Below are 19629 nucleotides of genomic sequence, written 5' to 3'. Positions count from 1 at the left end.
CACATGCTGTCTATTAAACACATCAACATGTTCTATTCAAGTTATTTGCTTCACTTGGAAAAAACAAACCACAGCATTTTTCTGTGCTAAGTCAGTCTCCAGTGCTGACTTTGCTACTTAAGAAATATGCTAAAACAGGAGCAAACTTGCTTTAAGGCCAACTAGATCTGTGGATTTCAAAAATTTAATAAATGCTCTTTGTTTATGACTCCATTTAGAAAAACTTAATTAAGAAACTATTACCAATTTAGCTCTATCAACTTTGAAGTAATTAACAACAACTTTTGGACCTTCCATATGGAGAGGGATTTCTGTCCCTCTAGAGGCTCAGTTTGCATCATTATTAAAGGTATGGTTTATTAAATAAATTTTACTGGGGCAAAATGATGTTTCTCCCAGTACTAGAAAAAGAGGCTGGAGTTTGCTTTGAGGCAGATGTTATCAACAGCATCCAAAATTACTGGAGGCTAGGAATAGCTGGTCTGGAAAAGCAAAACAATGTAAACTCTTTTCTTTCAGTTTTCCTGGTTTGACCCAAATAGCTTTTGTGGCCATTTTACCCAACATGCTTTGAACATTCTACGATTAAAATCCAGGTACTTACAGCATTCAGGGAAGCTAATGACAGAACAAAACTGAAGTAGTCACTACTGTATACATCTCTGTTCTTCATAAATTTCAAGTTTTCATCTCTCACCATCTATAAAAGTAAAAGAAGGCAAAAAAAATTAAAATATTGTCAAAATACACTTCTCTAACTAAAGCTTCATCTTTTATGTAAATGTGTGGTGTTTAAAAATCAGTGCCAAACTTACTCAGTTTTCTTTTGACTCACTACTCCAGCAGAGGGAAAAATACATACTGATGTATGATTTAGAAGAAAACCAGTGATTTTCTTTCAAAGATATTACAAAACAACAGATGATGGATTTAATCATTTGGCCATTAAGGGAGAAAAGGAAGAAATTGCAGATAAATTCTATTTTTTGCTGGTTTTTAATAAACAAGCCTAGAGAACATCCCTCAAACCAGAAAGGCTTGCCTAACAAATTTAGATGCAGAAAGCAAGGAGTCCTGGTGTAATTACAAGCTGCAGCCACAATAAGGTATTTAAATGCCAAGCCCTTCTTTTTTCAAATGAGATTTTGCTGAAAGACTCTCAATAAATTTGAGCCAAGCTCTGTTCATTGTAATAATACAATCCCAGATACAAGAATGCCCAAAGTGGCTGTTAATGCCCTGAAATGCCATGTGGAGGGCCAGACACAGCCTGCAGAATTTATTCTCCCTGTGTGTGTGATGCAGGCTCTCTTCACTGCTCCTCCTCTTCCTACATTCTTGTGAGCTCAAGAATTTGAGTATCACTGTAATTTGCCATCATCTCCATTACTCCTGGAGTGTACTCCAAATGAAGAACCTTCTCTGCTGTTGTCTCTCCCTGCCTGCATGCTGACTGCTGCCAGATCTCATGTTTGATTCTTCTGCCTGCAGTTTCTTCAAAGCAAAGAATTGCGAGGCCAATTTTGTGAGAAGGTACAGTGAAACTTAAAATAAGTATCACTAAAGAGCCTGTTAGTACCTTTATGTCAGAATCCAGAATTGCTTCCTAGCTTTGCTACAAGGAAATTACTTTAAGGTACCCTTTAAAAGCTACCACGTTTCTCTCACTATGCTAAAATATTATGTGAGCAGAATTTAGCTGCCACTTTCAGTGTGCTCTACCTGATATATCCTCACAGGCATTTTCTCTACAAAGAGTCCCTTTTTTTCTCCTTTTCGAACCAGCTTGGTCAGGATGGAGAGACGGTCACTGTTGGGCCTGTGGGGTCGAGGTGATGACTGGGGTGAAATTTCTGGTGAAGAGGGAGCAGATCTGAAATATAAACAAGCTGAAGGTGAATAAAGAAATCCTATAACAAATCTATAGGTATAAAATGCCACTGCAATCAGAGTGATCTTATGGCAAATTTGAAGACAGCCTGAATATTTCTTGAGGCTGTCAGTCAGCTTGAACTTGCTGCAGTAATAGTATTAAACAAACAGCTTAAAAACCAACCCAAAAATCAGCAATACATTGCTTTGCTGAACGGAATTACTCAATTCTTACTTGTGGAGAGATGTTGGAACTCTGATCGCTGAAAACTTCAAGCTTTCTGAATTTAAGGGTGCCAACCCTCAAGTAAACACCTTGTTTGACTTGAGACCTTGGAAAAGGCTTCAAAAATCGAGTGACAGCACAGAAACAGTGTGTGTCTAGTTTAGATAGCATTGTGTGATCTCACAGGGTGAAAAAACTTAGATTTGGGATTTTAGTATATGGTGATATATGGGAGCCAAGGTGGAGAATTTTGGGTGAGGGTTAGTTGTCTTTTTTGCACCTTCTTCTTCAAGAATCTGGGTGGTTTTCTCTAATTGGGTGAAAGATGTCCACGTTGCAGGTTTTGGGCGATCATAATTGGGTTAGAAGCATAAATAATATAGATGTCAACTATTTACTGGATAATTGAGACTTAAATAGCCTTGAATAGACACCACTTTAACTCACTTTCTTGACTTGTTAGAGAGAGCTCACATCTCATGAGTTTGCAATAGATAAGGATAACAAACTTCAGAGAGTGAGACTTCAAAAATGACATCTCCTGAGTTTTATTCACCCTGACTTTGGAGCACGAAAGAGCCTGGTATTCCAACAGAGGGAGGTCTAGATGTCAATATGAGAGAAACCTTTATGGATACAAGAGGAGCTTACAAGGAGAGGTCCTCAGCCTCCTGACGCACGACGCTGACTCGGCTTTTCTTTGGCAGGACAGGGGAGTTCTGGTCGGACACTCTCTGGTAGAACAGCATGTAGGCGTTCCAGTAGCGCCGGCGCACGTCGGGGTAGGGATTTGCTGTGGGGACAAAAGGCAGCCCATGAAGGCCCTTGAAGGTTTAGTACCTTTCCCATTCCTGTATGGAAGCAAAACTGGGGGTATAAGTAATGTGAACTGCAGCAGTAGAAATTTGTCAGATCTAAACATCAGTCTGTGTCAGTGATTAAAAGTGTCTGAATTATGAAACAGGTGAATATTGGAAATGTACTTGGAATAAATTCCCTGAAGCATTGAGAAGTTCAACAATATGATGCCACACAGTGTTCTATGAAGTCATTCTCACTAGCCTAAAATAAGGGCTGGTTTATGTTTGGTTGGGCTTTTTTTCCAAACTATATTAACAAGGTGGCATTTTGCTTTTCAACTTCTGCTATGAAGTCTACAAAGTGCTGAATAACAGTGAATATGGCCCAATTCATATTAGGCCATCCACAAGCTGTTCTTCAGTAAAGAGAAGGCTTTAGGGAAAAATGGTTCAGAAGGATTATTAGTCCAACTAACTCAAAGTACCTATAATGGACTAAGCTCTACTGCTACTGCAATCAGTATGAAATATGAAGCTACTGTAAATCAGACTGTACTTCTGCTTACATTGATCGTAGACTTTAGGTCTATACTCTCCACCAAAACATTCATATTCCAGGGTTTCATCAGTCAAATCAAATTCTTCAACAACGGTGTCATTAAATTTATACCACTTTCCTTTTCCACAGCCTCTGTGATCAAAACGGAACAGAAACATAACAGCAAAAAAGTTAGTTGATTGTCCCAATTAAAAAACAAACCACCTTGAATAGCCTAGAAGTGACAAGCTTGAACTCACATTTGTTTTGACAGTAAAAAGAAAGCTTAGTTCAATTGATGCCAAAGTTGCATTTTAAAAAATAACCTTGATTAAAACTGTGAGAGGTACATCACCTGCAAGTCAAGAAGCCCTCAAACTGCAATACAAGGAATTAATGAGAATTTTATTCTGTGATGTCCCATATCACTCTGCCATTGCCTCATGATACGTGTTGAGAAAGGGAAGAGTGGTTCCAGAGGAGCTCTGGATGGCTCCATGCACCTTCCCAGAACAAGAAGCCTTTAGACAGCTCTCAAACCTCCCCCACGAACCTTCTTGCCCGTTACCTCCTGTCTTTGATGAAGGAGTAGTAGTGCCCTGCATGAGCCTGGCCACTGTGGACAATCACACCAACGAGCTCGTAGTTTTCTGTAGGGGCAACTTTCTTCCTTGGGGAGCCTCCTCCTCCTCCTCCCTGGTCTGTGTTCCTGCCGTTTTCCCCCACTTCTGAGGATGAGTCCTGACGAGCCATCCCTGACACAGTGTAAGGCTCCATGTTCAGCATCCAGGGAAACTGTTTGAAGAGACACTTTGGATTAATCAAGACATTGCACTCTGTACATGCTCCATGTAATTTTATGAGAATGGTATCAACACTTCCCACATTAGGAACACCGAAGGAAAATATGGAACTTCAATTTCTTACGCCTGTTACACAGATGTTAAATAAAAAACTCTTTAAGGAGGTTTTTTGTCTTGCTTTCTGAAAGGACCCCAAGAATGTTGCAAACAAGGAAAACTCTAAGGACAATAAGTGATTTTCTGTTGCGCCACCATGTTTGTAAGTGTACGACATACTCAAAATCTCTGCTCAAAATTTGAGGAAAAGAAGGAAAAATGAATAGAGAGAACAAGAGTCCACTATACAAAGTAGCTGGGGAAGGCACAATAAAGAAAAGTTTTCTTACCCTTATTTGTTCATCATATTTAATAGAACGGCCACTCTCCCAGTCAAAGCCAAATCTCATCAGGTGAATCACCAGCAGGCTGGGTAAGACTTTAATGCAGGTGCGCTTCACTGTAGTTCTCTTGAAAAGAAACAAGAATATCACCTCTATCTGATACCCCAGGCAATCTGCAGCATCCTTCTAGAGATTCACAGTGAAAATCCAGCCATGGGAAGCAGGATGTCCACAGCACGACTGGGATATATCTCAATATGTTACACAAAACTTTACCATCCTGCCATCCCTCTAAATTTTTAGTTTACAACATGAGTTACAGGCATTGAACCTCTTGCCTTCAATGTAGCAAGAGTGAGCAGCATTTAAGCATGACCATGTAATGCTTAGAAAACATCAAACTGCACATGAATCTGCTTTCACAAAAATTAGGAATCAATACCTTTTCTTTGCACTTTTCACAGTAGTATGCATTGCTTCCTTCCAGAACCTCTCCTCTAACAAACTGATCCAGTGATATTTCCAGGCTTTGACATGAAGTCACACCAAGGTTGAGAGCCATGAAGGCTTCCTCACGCTCATACCTGAACTCAAGAAAAAAAACAGATTAGGATTTACCCAACTGGCAGGAACCAGACAGATGTTTAGGAAAGAATATTGCATTTGCCCCACAGCTATCAAATATGTGATGCTCACAGGGGCACTGATCTACTTTCCAGTGCTACTATGACCTACATATTTTAATAGTTCTGGGAGCACAGAACTTGGTAACTGATGCACTGAACGTGACATTACCTGTGAGGACAGTCCTTGCAGATCTTCTGATCAGAGAAAATTCCTTGAAAAGTATTCTTAAATATTTGGTCTCTTCCTATTTTCTGTTGGAGATGAAAAGTTAGACATCAGTTGGATATATTACAAGATGGAAGACCAAGAAATCAGTAGGAATTTTAAACTCCTGAATATTGTGCAGATTATAAAATAAGCCAAATGGCTCTCTGCCTTCTTTTCTAAAGATCAAAGCAAAAAGAGCAAAAAAAGGTACCAAGGATATGCATATGAACCAGAAAAGAAATTGCTGATGTTTTTACCTTGAGGTACTCATCCATTTGATCTATAAGACTGGTGAAGAACTCATAAGCATCTTGTTGCTCTCTAACATAAAGTTCCTTATTCCACATCTTGAAAATCTACACAAAATATATTTATATGTTAAAAGGCAGTTGTTCCATATATAAATTAATAAAAGTATATTTTATATAAATTGATTTTAACATGTTTTGTTTTTTTGAATTCAATCTTACTTGATAAATTCTGCAATTGAAAAAGGCTGAATAAATGATTACTTTTTAAGTAGAAAAGCTATAGATTCTAAACAAAAAGATGCAATACCTTCCAAAAGTTCTCAGGTACATAATACTGTAGCTTGCTTTCCATCAAATGACCAAAAAGAGATTGAACTTGATAGAACACATTGTCATCAGGATTGTCAGTATCATCATCAATGGAAAGCAAGGCCTGGAAGGAAACAAGTAACCTTATCAAATTGGTTTTTGGAAAAATCATTACTATAAGCTACCATGGCCCACAGCACTACAACTTAAAATTTATGTATTTATTGTGCATATTTATACATAAACAGTTAACTTTTCATTTTACAATTTATTTACAAATGGTGCTAAGATGAAGTGGTTCAAGTGAAAGTAATTCCAAAAAGAGGAATTTACTGGATGCTGGACTAATTACCTCTGGGAGACCAGGCTGCATATACAGCTGCTGGAAAACAGCATTCATGTAACAAGTAGCTCCACCATTCTTGAGTCCCACAAATCCAGAAATGGAGCGACTGTCCACTGGTGGAAGGTACTAGAACGACAAATATGCTTTTTGTCCCAATAACTTTTAAAAAACATGAGACTCCAACAACATTCTATAGCTTTTACAACCACCTTTGTATTGTAGAATCACAGAATGGTTTGAGTTGGAAGGGACCTTAATCCAGCTCCACATTCTGCCATGGCAGGGACCCCTTCCACTACCCCAGGTTTCTCCAAGCCTCATCCACCCTGGCCTTGAGCACTTCCAGGGATCCAGGGGAGCCACAGCTGATGTGGGCAACCTGTGCCAGGGCCTCACCACCCTCACAGGAACAGTTTCTTCCTGACATGTAAACTAAAACTACTCTCTTTCAGTTTTAAACCACCCCTCCTTGTATATGAGCTGTTAAGAACAATTTAATGGAGAACCAGAAATATAAATTCTGAAAAGCTGCAAGACCACTGTATGCAGTCATTTAAATATTTAACATATTGCACAACAGTGTTGAAAATGGACTAAAATGTAATAAAATTTGTGATATTTACTAAATTCTTCTTTCTTACTCAGATAATAACAGGCAAAGACACACTGGAGTATCTGCTCCTGAGGAAGATCAAATGTATCTGCATTTACCCTTAGCTGCATTGTGGCATTTTAAATCAAAGACCATGGAAATCCATGCACAGCACTCCAAACCATGCTAGCACAAATAAAAAAAGGCTTCTTGCTTACATCAAACTCCTTGGTGAGTGCAGGGTCACACTGGTGGTGCATGGAAAGCAACTCCTTTGTGATAAGCTGGAGATTGGAGGGTGAGCTATCAGCCAGCATCACCAGCACTTCATAAGCAGCTAATCTGCTGTCTGCCGTGCTGCACCTGGAAAGGAAAACACATTGAGGTCTACTGGCTAGATGACTCAATTATTTCTAATTCCAGAATAAAAAAAAAAGAATAGTTTTTACTTTGGATGGAAGTCTTGCTGACTGATTGCAGCACTGCCTGCTGGGGAATGGCTGTTCAGAATAATCCTGGATGCTCGGAACAGGAAATCATCCAACAATGGCTTAATCAAAGATGAACCTGCAACACAGCAATCCACATCTACTGTTAAATACTTACATTATCACTGCAAATATCAAAAAGGTGTTTCATAACAACAAAACAAGCTCACAGCACATCAACAGATGTTGTATCAAATATTAAAGATACTGCTAAAACCAGTCCTTTTTGCTCTGTATCACTTCTACTGATGTCTTCACGACTGTCTAGTCATGTGTTAATGCAGAATTCACAGCAGTCTAGTCAATTTAAAGAGGAACACTCACCAACCATTTCCTTCTCTGCCCCACAGAGTGAAAGGAGAGTCTTGATGAGCCTCAAGTGTCCTGCTAACAGGATGTTATCAGCCTCACTAGTCTCACACTCGGCAGTGCGGTTGGGCTCGAAATTGTCCAGCCAAGTGATCTCATCTTCTAACATGGCAGCTGGGCTTATCTTCAGCTGCTCCATTTCTGATGCTGCAAGGAAAAAGAAAAAAAAGGAACACAGTAAAAAATAGCAGCTTTAGGAATGTAGAATATAAATACAAATAATTTCAAACAGTTTGGTAATGGTGTAGTTTTGCCCCCATGTGAATCAAGTAAACCTTCAACCAGGGAGCTCTGTTCACTTTCCAGAAGGAATGAGCTGCCCTGCAGCTACCCAATGCCAAGAACAGACCATGCCAGGCACTAGCACAGGAGAGCCAGCACACTGGCAGGTCACTCTGAGCTCAAGGTGTAGTAAGCCTCTTCTGCAGGCAATTCTACATCTTTTCTACAGAAGGAAGATAAGCTTGGAAGTATGAAGGAATCAGGAGTCTGCACATACTTACATGTCAGGTCATCCAGTAATTGACATCTCAGGTCAAAATATTCTGTACACTGGGACAAAAGTCTGAAACAAATATAAATAGCAGAAAGGTATACTTAAAATCATAAACTTTTCTCTAACCAGTTGTCTTCAAAGTCTGTGTGCTCCGTCCATCTAACCCAAAGCAGCATAACCATCTAGGTGTGCTTCTGCATGCTGCAGCTTTAAAAAACACATTCCTTCCCAACAGCTACTCCTGAATACTAGGAATCATATTTAATCCTCATTTCTTCCTTCACTTCATAGCAATCCTAGTTAGTTATTAGCTGACAATAAAACAACAATATGCTTTAACTTCTCAGTTAGTCCTCTAGAATTTGCAGGATGTCTACTTCCAACACTTGCCAAGTGCTAATCCCTTTTTCCTAGAGCTTTCTGTAGTGCTGCTCACTTCAAAATGTGTCAGATTTTCTTCCTCAATGAACACACACGTGACTTACCTCTGGTTGATTCCTCTCATGATGCTGGTTGGTGACCAAAGAGGCAGCTGGGCCCCAAGAACAACACTCAGGAGGAACTGGTTTGGCTTTTGTACATCTGGGTGAGCTGATGTGTCTGTCTGGCTAAGGGTGTACAGCTGGTCACAGGCAACGCGACGGATCTGCAACAGTGTCATTGTCAAACACCAGCAGTTACCCAAAGGTTGCAAAAATCCCCACACTCCTGTTATGTCAGAAATCCAACAGAAAAAATGGATTTTTGCGAACCAGGCTATGAGCTCTGCACCCACCAGACAGGGTTTCTAGAAATTTAACAAACCCTGTGTATCCCTGAGTGAAAATCTCTGATAAGCACAAATTATAAATACAGATAAAGGGGTAAGATGCGATGACTTCATGCAAAATAAATAGATAACACATGATGAATTGAAGCATAAAAGTCGATAGATTTTAGAATATCCAAGATAGTGTTAAATCAAAAATAATGAATTTTAGGAGGGTTACAACACTTGGAAAAAATGTTCAAGATTTCAGAAGTATCCATCAAATTTTACCCAAATCAAAGTTACTTGAAACTTTCCCTGAAGTACTAGGTTTACAGAATTTGTGTCACCAAAATAAGACTATTTTCTTTAGACTAGTCAGCACAGTCCTGTGCATCTCATGGATGAAGCAAGCCTAGAAAATGTAATACTCCAGTGTTTTCTATGAACCCATCACCAGATACTGGAATTACTAACAATTATACAAGTTATTTATTCAAATACTTATCTGTGGGAATACTTGCAATAAACACTTTTATGTTCAGACCATATGAAATTATCAAAACATATACATTTCAGAAGGAGTATTTAGGAAGTTTCCAGAGGAAGACCCTCACCTCAGCACTTGGTGATCCAAGCAGAATATCAATGATGAAATCAGCAACACAAGGCAAATTGTAAAAAGATCCTGAAACAGAAGAGTAACAGGCTATCTTATGAAAAATAGTATTTTAAAATAAGTCAGTTACAGTCTTGCATTAAAATACCACAGGACCTAGAGGACATCAATACAGAAAAGCAGCAAAGGGTATTTCCTGATTTCCTTCCCTCACTAGAGGCTGCCACCATGATATAACAGCATTTTCCTTGCCTTCCTGCACCACCAGTGTTTACACTTCCTATACACAAAGACTCAAGTACTAAACAGGAGCTATGCAAACAGCAGCACTTACAGAATTACAGACTTCAAAGGCAGTGCAAATATTTATATTCTGGCAGTAAGTCAGTTTCCCCAAAACATTTCACCAAAGCATAGCACTACATGCCTTATTTCAGTCCTGGAAAAAAAAATGCCTGTAATTTTTAATGAAATGTTGTGTTTAGCTTGAGCTGTCTCAGCTAACAAAGCTACAAGTTTCTCTTTTTTTTTTTTTCTTTTTTTTTCACTTGACTGTATCCGAAAGCTTCCTCCCACCTGGCTTATACTCCAAATAGTGAATAATCCAATTTTTTTCCATACCTAGCTGCTGACTACGTAGCTGAAGGCAGGTTACTAAGAGAGACAAGGCTTCCCCAGCAATGAGAGCATCTTTGGTGGACACAGACTGCTGCCTCACACAGATCCCAGCGTGCAGCGCCGTGGGCTCCCCTTCGCTTCCTGAACTGCAGTTACTTCCTGCATTAAAAAAACAAACAGAACAAGTGCTGTAATTCATTAAATTTTACTCAGATGTTTTCAGCTTTTGGTCAGTTCTCTGCAATTTAAAAACTTCTCTGAATGCCTGATGAATATACATAAATTTGCTCAGATTTTTTGTAATTTAATTGTATAATGTCCCAAGCTGGGGGAGAACCAAGAGGATGAACATCCAATGAATTCAGCTTCAAACTCCTAAAGCGTTCAATTAAGATTAAACCAAATGCTTTTAGATTGGTTTAGGGACACAGTTAACCCACCTGAGCTGCTAAGTCTGTTTCTAATCCCAGCAGGGAAGAGAGTGTTGCTCTCTTTGATGGGCTGACTACTTCCCACGAGGTCCAGGCGTCCTGCAGCAGCAGCCCACGAGAGGCGCATGAAACAAGCCACTGTGGAGGTGAAATCGTTCACCTCCATGGTCTGCAGGAACAAGAAACAGCAGTCACTTTTGTGATATTCAACAATCCTTGTTAATCACAGGGATGACAGGAATGTACTTTCTGGATCGTGTCAAATTGACATTTACACTTGTTTTCTTCTCTCTTCTCTACACAGGCTCAAGGATTCTTAGGAGAAGTAATTAACTTTTTAATTCCCCACGAGGATAGATACCCTTGCCACCTATCTGGAGGCAGGCATGCTGATTTCAATAGTTCAATCCATTTGGGAAGCACTGCCCATCAACCTAACACAGCATACTAGTCACGTTAAGTATGAAGTTTCTTTCAACTGGACTCAATGGGTTTTCAAACAACATTTTTTTAAGGTACTGAAAATAAAAAATTTCCTTTTTCTCCACAATACCATCAAGCACATTTATTTTTTAATGAGCTATTTGGAAAAAGCTTGTCCAATTCTTTCTAATTCAAAGTATCATGGATTATAAAGCCACAAGTTCAAGCAGGAACCTTCTCCTTTCAATTCACAGAAAATTAACAACAGTAAGATCTTAAGAGTAAAGTGTGACTGAAGAGAAATCACAAGTAAAACTTCTGTGTACATCTATTTCTTGTAAGCACTTTTGGGGTACTGCTTCCCTTTATAGTGCCAAAATAATTTATGAGAATATATTAAAATTCAGATCAAGACCAGAAGACACATTGATGGTCAAGATTTTCAGAGGCTTTTAAATGGAGCCAGGGCAAAATACTGTATAAAAGACTGATTAAAAATCTCAGAGTTCTACAGGTGTCATTGGAGATGACACTGCTACATCAGAACCATCCAACACTTCCTTACTTGTATGGCAACTCTTGCAGCTGGGATGATTTCTTCTACTCTGATGGAGGATCTGTCAGACACGGAGAGCTGGCGGTAGGAGGACTTCTCAGGAGTCCCACAGATGGACATCTGCCTGCTCGCCTGCCGGCTCACGTTGCGGAAGGGCCGTGAGGACAGAGCTTCCACCCCATCCTTGATGAAATCCTCATCCAGCAGAGTGGGCATTGTCTGCCCAACCAGCAAGAACCTGCATTCCCAGAGTAAAAACATCATGGGCACTGTCTGCCCAACCAGCAAGAACCTGCATTCCCAGAGTAAAAACATCATGGGCACTGTCTGCCCAGCCAGCAAGAAACTGCATTCCCAGAGTAAAAACATCATGGGCACTGTCTGCCCAACCAGCAAGAACCTGCATTCACAGAGTAAAAACATCATGGGCACTGTCTGCCCAACCAGCAAGAACCTGCATTCACTGAGTAAAAACATCAGGCTTCTCTTTGTACGCTGCAGAGTGAATGAAACAAAACCCAAAGTATCAATTAATCTTAAATATTAAAAGCTGCATGCTAAAAGCCAAGAAAGCAGCACTTTCTCTAATGAGCAGCAATTACATACCTTGCAAGCTGCAGGCAGATGGAATAGACTCCTTGTCTTGTTTCATAGTCCACCTCTGATGGGATGGAATCTCTCTGCATCACATTCACCACCAAACTTAAAAACAAATCAATAAGACAGACTCCATTTGGAAATGTTTCAATTAATTTGTGTCTATCTTTCCTTCCTTCTATCCACTCAGCTGAGGCCCAGTTCAAACTGGCTTCGTTGGAGGCCAACATCCTCATTTTCTCCTTTTATATCTACAGGTGGAAGCTTTCTGCTCCTGCTGGAAAATGCTTCAAGATCTCTTGGGTAGAGGAGTGCCATGGATAGAAGAGCAAAGTATACTTGATAAATCTCATACAATCAGTATTGTCAAGTCTTCCAAACCACTCACACTGTGCCTTAACTCTTATATGAAGAGTCTGAATTTTCAAGACTGTAATTACAAATTTAATTTGGTTCCCACTGCATGACCTATACAGTGACTGCTTAAAATGTCCACTGGTGTCTACACAGAGGAGTACAATGTAGACACTTGCAAATTTGAATTGAAACACTTAAATGTCAAAAACTAGCCAAATATCAACTACTAAGCTACACTTCACAAACTTATTTGTGCCTAGCTTGATTTTGAGATTTAACAACATCTACTATCTTAAATATGACAGCTACTGGGCAGTGGTGAAACAGCCTTGGGTGGATTTTTTTCTCTGAAAAAGAAGCTGACAGGTGTATTAGTGTGCTACTGTGCAGAAATAGGAAACCACACAACTGCTAACTAAATAAAGTGCTACAAATTGAGTCAAGGTTTTGAAATCTAACCTCAAACCTCCTGCTCTGAGGAAATTTTCACAGAAAGACTTGGCACAGTTCCTTGCCATTTCATCATCTGCAGTTGGCATCAGCTTGGAGCTCAGCACCTATAACAAAGAAATAAATAAATAAGCAGATGTAAACTACTGTCCCTCTTAGTGTTCTTTACCTGTTGAAGTTTGAAAGTGTAACTGAAAAAAATCCACTACAAATGAAGCAATTTATAATACACTTACACAAAACTGTAGTCAGTAAGAGAAATCTCATATACTCAAAAAATCTCAAATATTTAGAACCACGGCAACTACAGATGTTTATTCTGAATCAAAACATTTTGTTCTCACTGCAGTTTACATGTTAAGGGATGAAGTACATGGAATGTCATATTCTGGTTCACTTGGGGCTTTTTAGGAGCACAAATTCTTCTTGGTTCTGGATTTTCAATTCACAGTATCACATAAAACACCCTACAGATGGCTTACTTATTAGTCACACTTCTGAAATATAGTTGTATTACTATTATTCTTTGTAAAAGATGGCTAAGGTAATTCTAGAGGCCTTATGAACATCACCACTCTATCATCCCTCCTGTTTTGAATCAGCACTAAATTTCAGAGTGCAAATACACTCAGAAACTCAGCCAGAAGTAAGTCTGTGGTCTCTGTGGGTCAGATCTCATTTATGTGTATAATCTGTTTCACTTCACATTAAAAAAACCCAACACCCAAACAAATCAACCTACCAAAAAAACCCCCTGCAAAAACCCCAAAACCATCAACCAAACAAACCCTGGGCCCTCCCAAAATCCCAGAAAACCCCACAGCTATGATTTACTGTCTTGAAAAGTCTCCTTGGCATGTACAGCCAACAATGCTGCAAACAAAATACATCTCCTTCCAGGTCCAGAGATCAGAAGAATGTTTTACAGAATTCCAGGCATGAAATCTTATCACCCCCTGGACATCTGCAACATTCAATTTTCATCTCTTTCATATGTTCTGCAAATTTCCTGTGCACATTTTTTCAGAAAGCAGTTCAGACTGGTTCTCATCTTTTCACCAGATCACCAGCTGAGGGGATAAAAAAGCACATATTCCTTTACCTGAGAAAAACCATCTTCCAATTGGCTTGACTGGAGTTGAGGAACAAGTCCACTCATATAATCTCTACATCTAATCCAATTTATTACTTCTTATCCCTTGCCAGAAAAGCAGGCAATTTATTACTTGCTTTTATTATTTTCTCTGGCACAGAAGCAGCAAATAACTCTCCCATCCTACTGCTATATAACCTGTCAGCTCAACAAGACACCCTAAACCATTTGCTTCGAGTTGTAGAACTTGTCAACATATTCCAAAGACATAATCAAGTATCTTTCACTCCAGCTGTACAGAAAAAGGGGAATCCTAAGGTAGGAGTGTGATAACTGTAGGAAGACGAAGAGCTAACATTAGACTGTGGAAACCTAAAGGGAAGCAACCACAAGAAAATTCCTACAGTAATCTTGGCAGCATGAAGGAAACAGAATAATTTTGTCTAATATTCTGGAAGCAGTTGGCAATTGGTCCTCCAGCTTCAAATTGTTCAAATCACATTTGCTGTGGATCCTTATAAACAGTGGGACCTGCAAGTAAAACTAAACACTGTCCAGCTTTTAGTGTGCAGGTTACTGTGTCCTACCAACAACACCAGCTGAACTCCTGTAATCTTTAAAACCCCTTCTCTGAACTCTAGGAAAAAATCTTTACAGGGCCCTATTCAGGATTTTAGCTAAAGAATTTAGGAGAATGCTTAAGGGTAAAAATGATCCATGTATTCCACTCTACCTGTGCAGCCAAAAAAGGCCAGAGGCCTCTTGGCAAAAGCCCTGCACGTTTGGATAGTGAAAATTCTTCCCAGCTGAATGATTTGTAAAAACACTCCTCCTTAGACAGAAAATGGGAGACATACACAGCACAGAAGTTTCTGACAAATTTAATCAAGCATAATCAATCCAACTTATAATAGCTGCCATTAATTTTTAAGTGCCAACATTTATATATATACATTAAAAATTGCATTTTCAGAGATCCAGAGATTCAAGCAGGAATTTTATCTAAACAGTAAGAATTTGATGTGTCATTGCTCCTCTCCACTTACTTCAGAACACTTCTTCCACCTTACAAATCACACAAAGAAGGGCCTGGCTTCTCAGTAAAGTCTCTGAAAGGAACTTTCTGTCCCTTTCATTCTGTGTAAAATTCACATGTATAAAAGCAGAATGTGTCACAATATTTGCATTTTTGATAATGACCCCATCACAGTGGACTTCTGCCCAAAAAACCTAGAAATACTTAACTCTTGCTGCTCAGAAACACAAAAACCAGCAAATTTGTTTTCTTACCTCCAAATTGTAGAGCACTCTGAACGTGGACATGCCTGGAGCAAAAGATCTGAAAAGACTTTCTAGAATTGAACTGGCACTGGGCTGATGTTGGTGTTTTGAAGACAAGGATGGGGATTTCGAGGACTGAGAACTGGATTCTGAAAGCAGTGTTTTCTAGGAGGAAAAAGTCACAGAAGAAATATTTTGAGACTCCTCTGTTTTGCTGTAATTGGGAATCCATTTCCTACAACCCCTGTAATAACCCTCTCACCTCTGGCTGCTTGGAAATAAATCAATAATGAACATTGACTTAACATTATTAACGAACATTATTTTGCTGTAGTTTCAAACCCTCTGTGTATAATAATCTGACAGGGAATTTAAGGAATCTGGTAGTAAAATCCTTTGTGTAGCTCACCATAATCAATTATTTAATCCATACCTTTCTTCCCAGGGAATCAAGCTGGTCAAGAGCCTCCTGAATAGCTGGGTCAGTGGGAATCAGGAGCAGAAGCTTCCTCACTCGCAGTGTTATCCTGAAAAGAAATCAGAAGTTACGTGCACAAACCAAGGGCTCAGCCACACTGGCCTGGTGGATGCCTGCACACAGTGGAGTGAGTATTCAAACTGGGCACTGGGAGCAATTCTTTAATATTTAGTAACCATTTAATCTGTTTACCTTGGCTCCTCCAGGTTGGCAAGCTGGTAAAGCATATCAAACACATTACACACGAGAGCCATGACGACTCCAGGGAGGGATTTCTCCTGAGAATTAAGCAGAAATACAAAGGTCTTTTTCTCCCTTCTCTGTTACATGTAAATTTAACAGAGCTCTTCACTGAAGCAAATGGACTAGATGCCAACCTGACCCACAGAAATTCCAGGTACTTTCAAGGCTGATATACCATTTACATCATTAACAGTCAATTTTTGAAGTCAGTTGTTATGAAAATCAAAATACAAAGCAAACCAAGAGTGCTCTGAACATGCCAGTTGATGCTTCTTCGTTTACTTTCATACTGCAGCTTTTTAATAGTGAAAATGTGGAAATCTTTATCCTCAACAAATACACAGTCTCAAAATTAAACCAGATGGGTCCTATTTGCTTAAAAGTCCCTACAGAGATGAATAAACACCAAGCAGGCTACCATAGGTGATAGTACAGATTATAAAATCCAACCTGCATGCCCAAAGCAGTTGTGTATTTAGATTATTTGTTTCAATTGCAGTTTGAAAGCAAAACCAGATTATTAAAGATTGGAAGATCTTACTGGAGCTCCTACTCTCTCCTCCATCTATCCCTGCTTCAGGAAAAAGCTGAGGGAAGGCTTCAGGTCATATTCTGCTGTACCTGTTCCATTGCATAGGATGAACTAAATACACTGCTGCTGTTGCTGGAACTGGTTGAGGAATCTGCAGAGCTCCCTGATGGAGTCCCACTTCCTGATGTTTTTACTGTAAGGATTTGTTCATCAGAGAAACCCAGCTGGTGGAGTAGTTTCTGATCTTTGTTTACTGTTAGCTGCAAGAAAATATTTATTGTTTAGTTCTGGAAAATACTAAATTTCATCAAAATAGGAATTCTTTGTAGTTAACATACCAGGCTGTCATTGGCAAATATTTGTATATTTTCCACAGGTGAATTCAACATCTTTGCTATCTTCCACCTGACACTTCCTACAGTTTCATTGCTATGAGCCTGTGAAATTAAACAACACTGGTTCAGTAAGTCTGCTCGAGCAGTAAATGCCAAGAAAAATTAAAATCTTTTGAAAGAGTCTTCCTGCATAGGGTGGTAAAAGTATTGTTCATAAGACTGTCAGGATAGGACAGCACAGAAATGCTCCAACACCCACAGTGAGCAAAAAACTTATTTTTCCCATTCTGGGGTCCACAGACATTACCATGTATATATTTTTAACATTTTCAAGAAGAGTTTTCAGGTTGACTGGAATCTTTATAACCACCTTGCTCTATTCATTCCAGACATAAAACCCACCAAGAGTGGCTACATATCCAACAATCCATGGCACACACAGGGCTGGGCACACCCACCTCTATGGTGAAGGTATCTTTGGTAGACTCATATGTAACATTCAGGGTTAAAAGATGTCCATGGAAAGAGGCACCATGAGGTAGAATAGTTCGGGGAACAGAGTAAAGGTCCTACAGGAAGAGAAGACTGACAGTAAACATCACTCTTGAAAACAAAGACATTTCTGTAATGGTGGGTAACTAGAGTTGCATGTTTAAATAACTTTTACTGCTTTTTAATAAAATTGGAAGTTGTGTTCTTAGCCTTGCCTAGTAGGAAATTACACATCTTACCTCTATTGTTATCACATAACGCTCTGCCAACAGCAGCAGCCTCTCAATTATTACAAGTTTAGTTGACCTAAAGAGAAACATTGAAAACAAGAGTAACTTGTCTTGAAGATTACTTTCCAACGCCCACGGGTAACTACCATGAATTGTCTGGTTTTGAAGGTACCTCCTTAAACTTGGAGTTAATTCAGCAGAAATGAACTAGGAAAACAGGCCAAGAGGCTCCTGTTGTAGTGCTTGAGATGTTGCCAGTTTCAGAGGAAGACTCATATTTCTAAAGGTCCCACCCTATGCTCTTATATTTAAGTTACACGTATTCAGGTATGACTAAATTAAGCTTGAGGTTGAAAAAACAACCTTTTCTTACCTAATTTAAGAAGAACCACACCTAAATCCCACTGTCTCAGAAATATTACATGATTAATAGGCTGGTAATAACCTCTGGGTTTTTTTATTTTGTTTTTGTTGGTTGGTTTTGGTTTTTGACGGGCTGGAGGCAGGGTGGTTTTTTTGGTTTTGACCCACTGTTTTGGGCTTTTTTAATGTCTATTTGACTTTGGTTTTCTTTGTTACCTTGTTTTGTTTTTAAACACAGTTTTCCCAAAAATCTCTGGAACTCCTATTGCACAGCAATTGGAATATTCAGTTGAGGAACCACCAGAATTTACAATTACCAATTACTTCAATTAGCACTCAGAATCTTGTGGGAAGCAGCTGGGAGCAAATGTCTACTGTCATATTTATTCCTTAAGAGGTTAGCCTACCTGTAAGGAGACTGAACCGATGTTGCCACTGTAGGCATGGCAGTTGCTGTGAGCATTTTTGTAGCTCTTGTGACAGCGTGTGTTAATGTTGGACCGCCGAGCGCAGAGCTGGCTGCCTGCAACACAGAGCACAGCAAGGGACAGTCAGGATGTCCTGGAAAGCTCAGAGGACAAAAAATATTTGTGGAAAGAATTTTTTTCTTTAAATGGAACTATCATAGACAAGTATTCTTATTCTAAGAAACAGAACTAAAAGGATGTAGGCACAAGAATAATTAAAATTTATCCTTTACCTCTAATCGTGTGTAGCAATCAGCAATGAATTTCTTGTGCAGTGATACTGAATCCTAAAGATAAAATGAACAAATTAATTAGAACTTACACTAAAATCATGGGAGTTACTCATAAACTGACAGAACCCACAAAGCACACAGCTGAACATGCAGAGTAACAAGACTTTATGAATGTCAAAGCACATTTATGTACAAATATATGCCTACCTTTTTCAATCTGGGAGTTAGATTAATATAGCTGTAATTTATTATCAATTGAATAGCTTCATTGGCAATTTCTTCATCTGGTGACTCCATTGCAATCTTCCAAATGAAATCCATTCCTATTAATTCCAGTTTTTCTACGCTCTACACAAGGAAGAACAACAGTAAAACATTACTGGATTTCTTACACAAGAACCACAGGGACAAAACTGTTGGAAAAGCATCTTTTGATTAAAACTTAAAAATTTTCTTTTCCAACATACTGCCAAACTTTGGCACAGTGTGAAGTTAAACCAACTACTGCAGATTTGTGTATTTATACAAGAAAAAAAAAATTGTTTACTGATGGATAAAGAAGTTCCAAAGAACAATCTCAGCCAAGCCAACTGAAAAATTAAAAAATTTAAAAGCATGGAGAAATTTAATCTGGAATGGAATTGGTTTCAAAAGAGTCAACATGGTAACTAACCACACAATAAACCATCACAAAACCTGCTATGATACTTGGCAAAAAATTCTGCATTTGAAGTAAGTTCTCTGTGATAAAGATCTAAAATGCCTACAGAGAACTACTT

The 19629-nt window shown here is 39.0% G+C and overlaps 1 protein-coding gene across 6 annotated transcripts in view; it reads right to left on the bottom strand.

Moving 5' to 3' along the window:
- The window catches only part of USP24 (ubiquitin specific peptidase 24), a 60363-nt gene that overhangs the window by 11260 nt on the left and 29474 nt on the right, over positions 1 to 19629 (bottom strand). For 3 of the 6 annotated variants that reach the window (XM_072932458.1, XM_072932459.1, XM_030278709.4), the window contains 32 exons: positions 19058 to 19198; positions 18851 to 18904; positions 18558 to 18673; positions 17797 to 17863; positions 17524 to 17634; positions 17069 to 17167; positions 16820 to 16990; positions 16148 to 16233; positions 15911 to 16004; positions 15487 to 15642; positions 13113 to 13210; positions 12306 to 12401; positions 11709 to 11937; positions 10730 to 10889; positions 10293 to 10448; positions 9670 to 9740; positions 8790 to 8950; positions 8312 to 8373; positions 7764 to 7955; positions 7401 to 7518; positions 7170 to 7338; positions 6366 to 6485; positions 6012 to 6137; positions 5711 to 5809; positions 5415 to 5497; positions 5062 to 5203; positions 4626 to 4745; positions 4005 to 4231; positions 3465 to 3589; positions 2750 to 2891; positions 1723 to 1873; positions 605 to 700 (listed from right to left, as the gene is read on the bottom strand). In XM_072932458.1, the coding sequence (XP_072788559.1) occupies positions 605 to 700; positions 1723 to 1873; positions 2750 to 2891; positions 3465 to 3589; positions 4005 to 4231; positions 4626 to 4745; positions 5062 to 5203; positions 5415 to 5497; positions 5711 to 5809; positions 6012 to 6137; positions 6366 to 6485; positions 7170 to 7338; positions 7401 to 7518; positions 7764 to 7955; positions 8312 to 8373; positions 8790 to 8950; positions 9670 to 9740; positions 10293 to 10448; positions 10730 to 10889; positions 11709 to 11937; positions 12306 to 12401; positions 13113 to 13210; positions 15487 to 15642; positions 15911 to 16004; positions 16148 to 16233; positions 16820 to 16990; positions 17069 to 17167; positions 17524 to 17634; positions 17797 to 17863; positions 18558 to 18673; positions 18851 to 18904; positions 19058 to 19198 (4038 nt within the window). The remainder of the gene's footprint in view (positions 1 to 604; positions 701 to 1722; positions 1874 to 2749; positions 2892 to 3464; positions 3590 to 4004; positions 4232 to 4625; positions 4746 to 5061; positions 5204 to 5414; positions 5498 to 5710; positions 5810 to 6011; positions 6138 to 6365; positions 6486 to 7169; positions 7339 to 7400; positions 7519 to 7763; positions 7956 to 8311; positions 8374 to 8789; positions 8951 to 9669; positions 9741 to 10292; positions 10449 to 10729; positions 10890 to 11708; positions 11938 to 12305; positions 12402 to 13112; positions 13211 to 15486; positions 15643 to 15910; positions 16005 to 16147; positions 16234 to 16819; positions 16991 to 17068; positions 17168 to 17523; positions 17635 to 17796; positions 17864 to 18557; positions 18674 to 18850; positions 18905 to 19057; positions 19199 to 19629) is intronic. The other 3 variants (XM_072932460.1, XM_072932461.1, XM_030278711.4) reach the window with 1 other exon arrangement.

The sequence above is a fragment of the Taeniopygia guttata genome, chromosome 8 (genome assembly GCF_048771995.1).
Source record: "Taeniopygia guttata chromosome 8, bTaeGut7.mat, whole genome shotgun sequence".
NCBI classification, from domain to species: domain Eukaryota; kingdom Metazoa; phylum Chordata; class Aves; order Passeriformes; family Estrildidae; genus Taeniopygia; species Taeniopygia guttata.
This window is presented reverse-complemented; position numbering and strand designations above follow the sequence as displayed.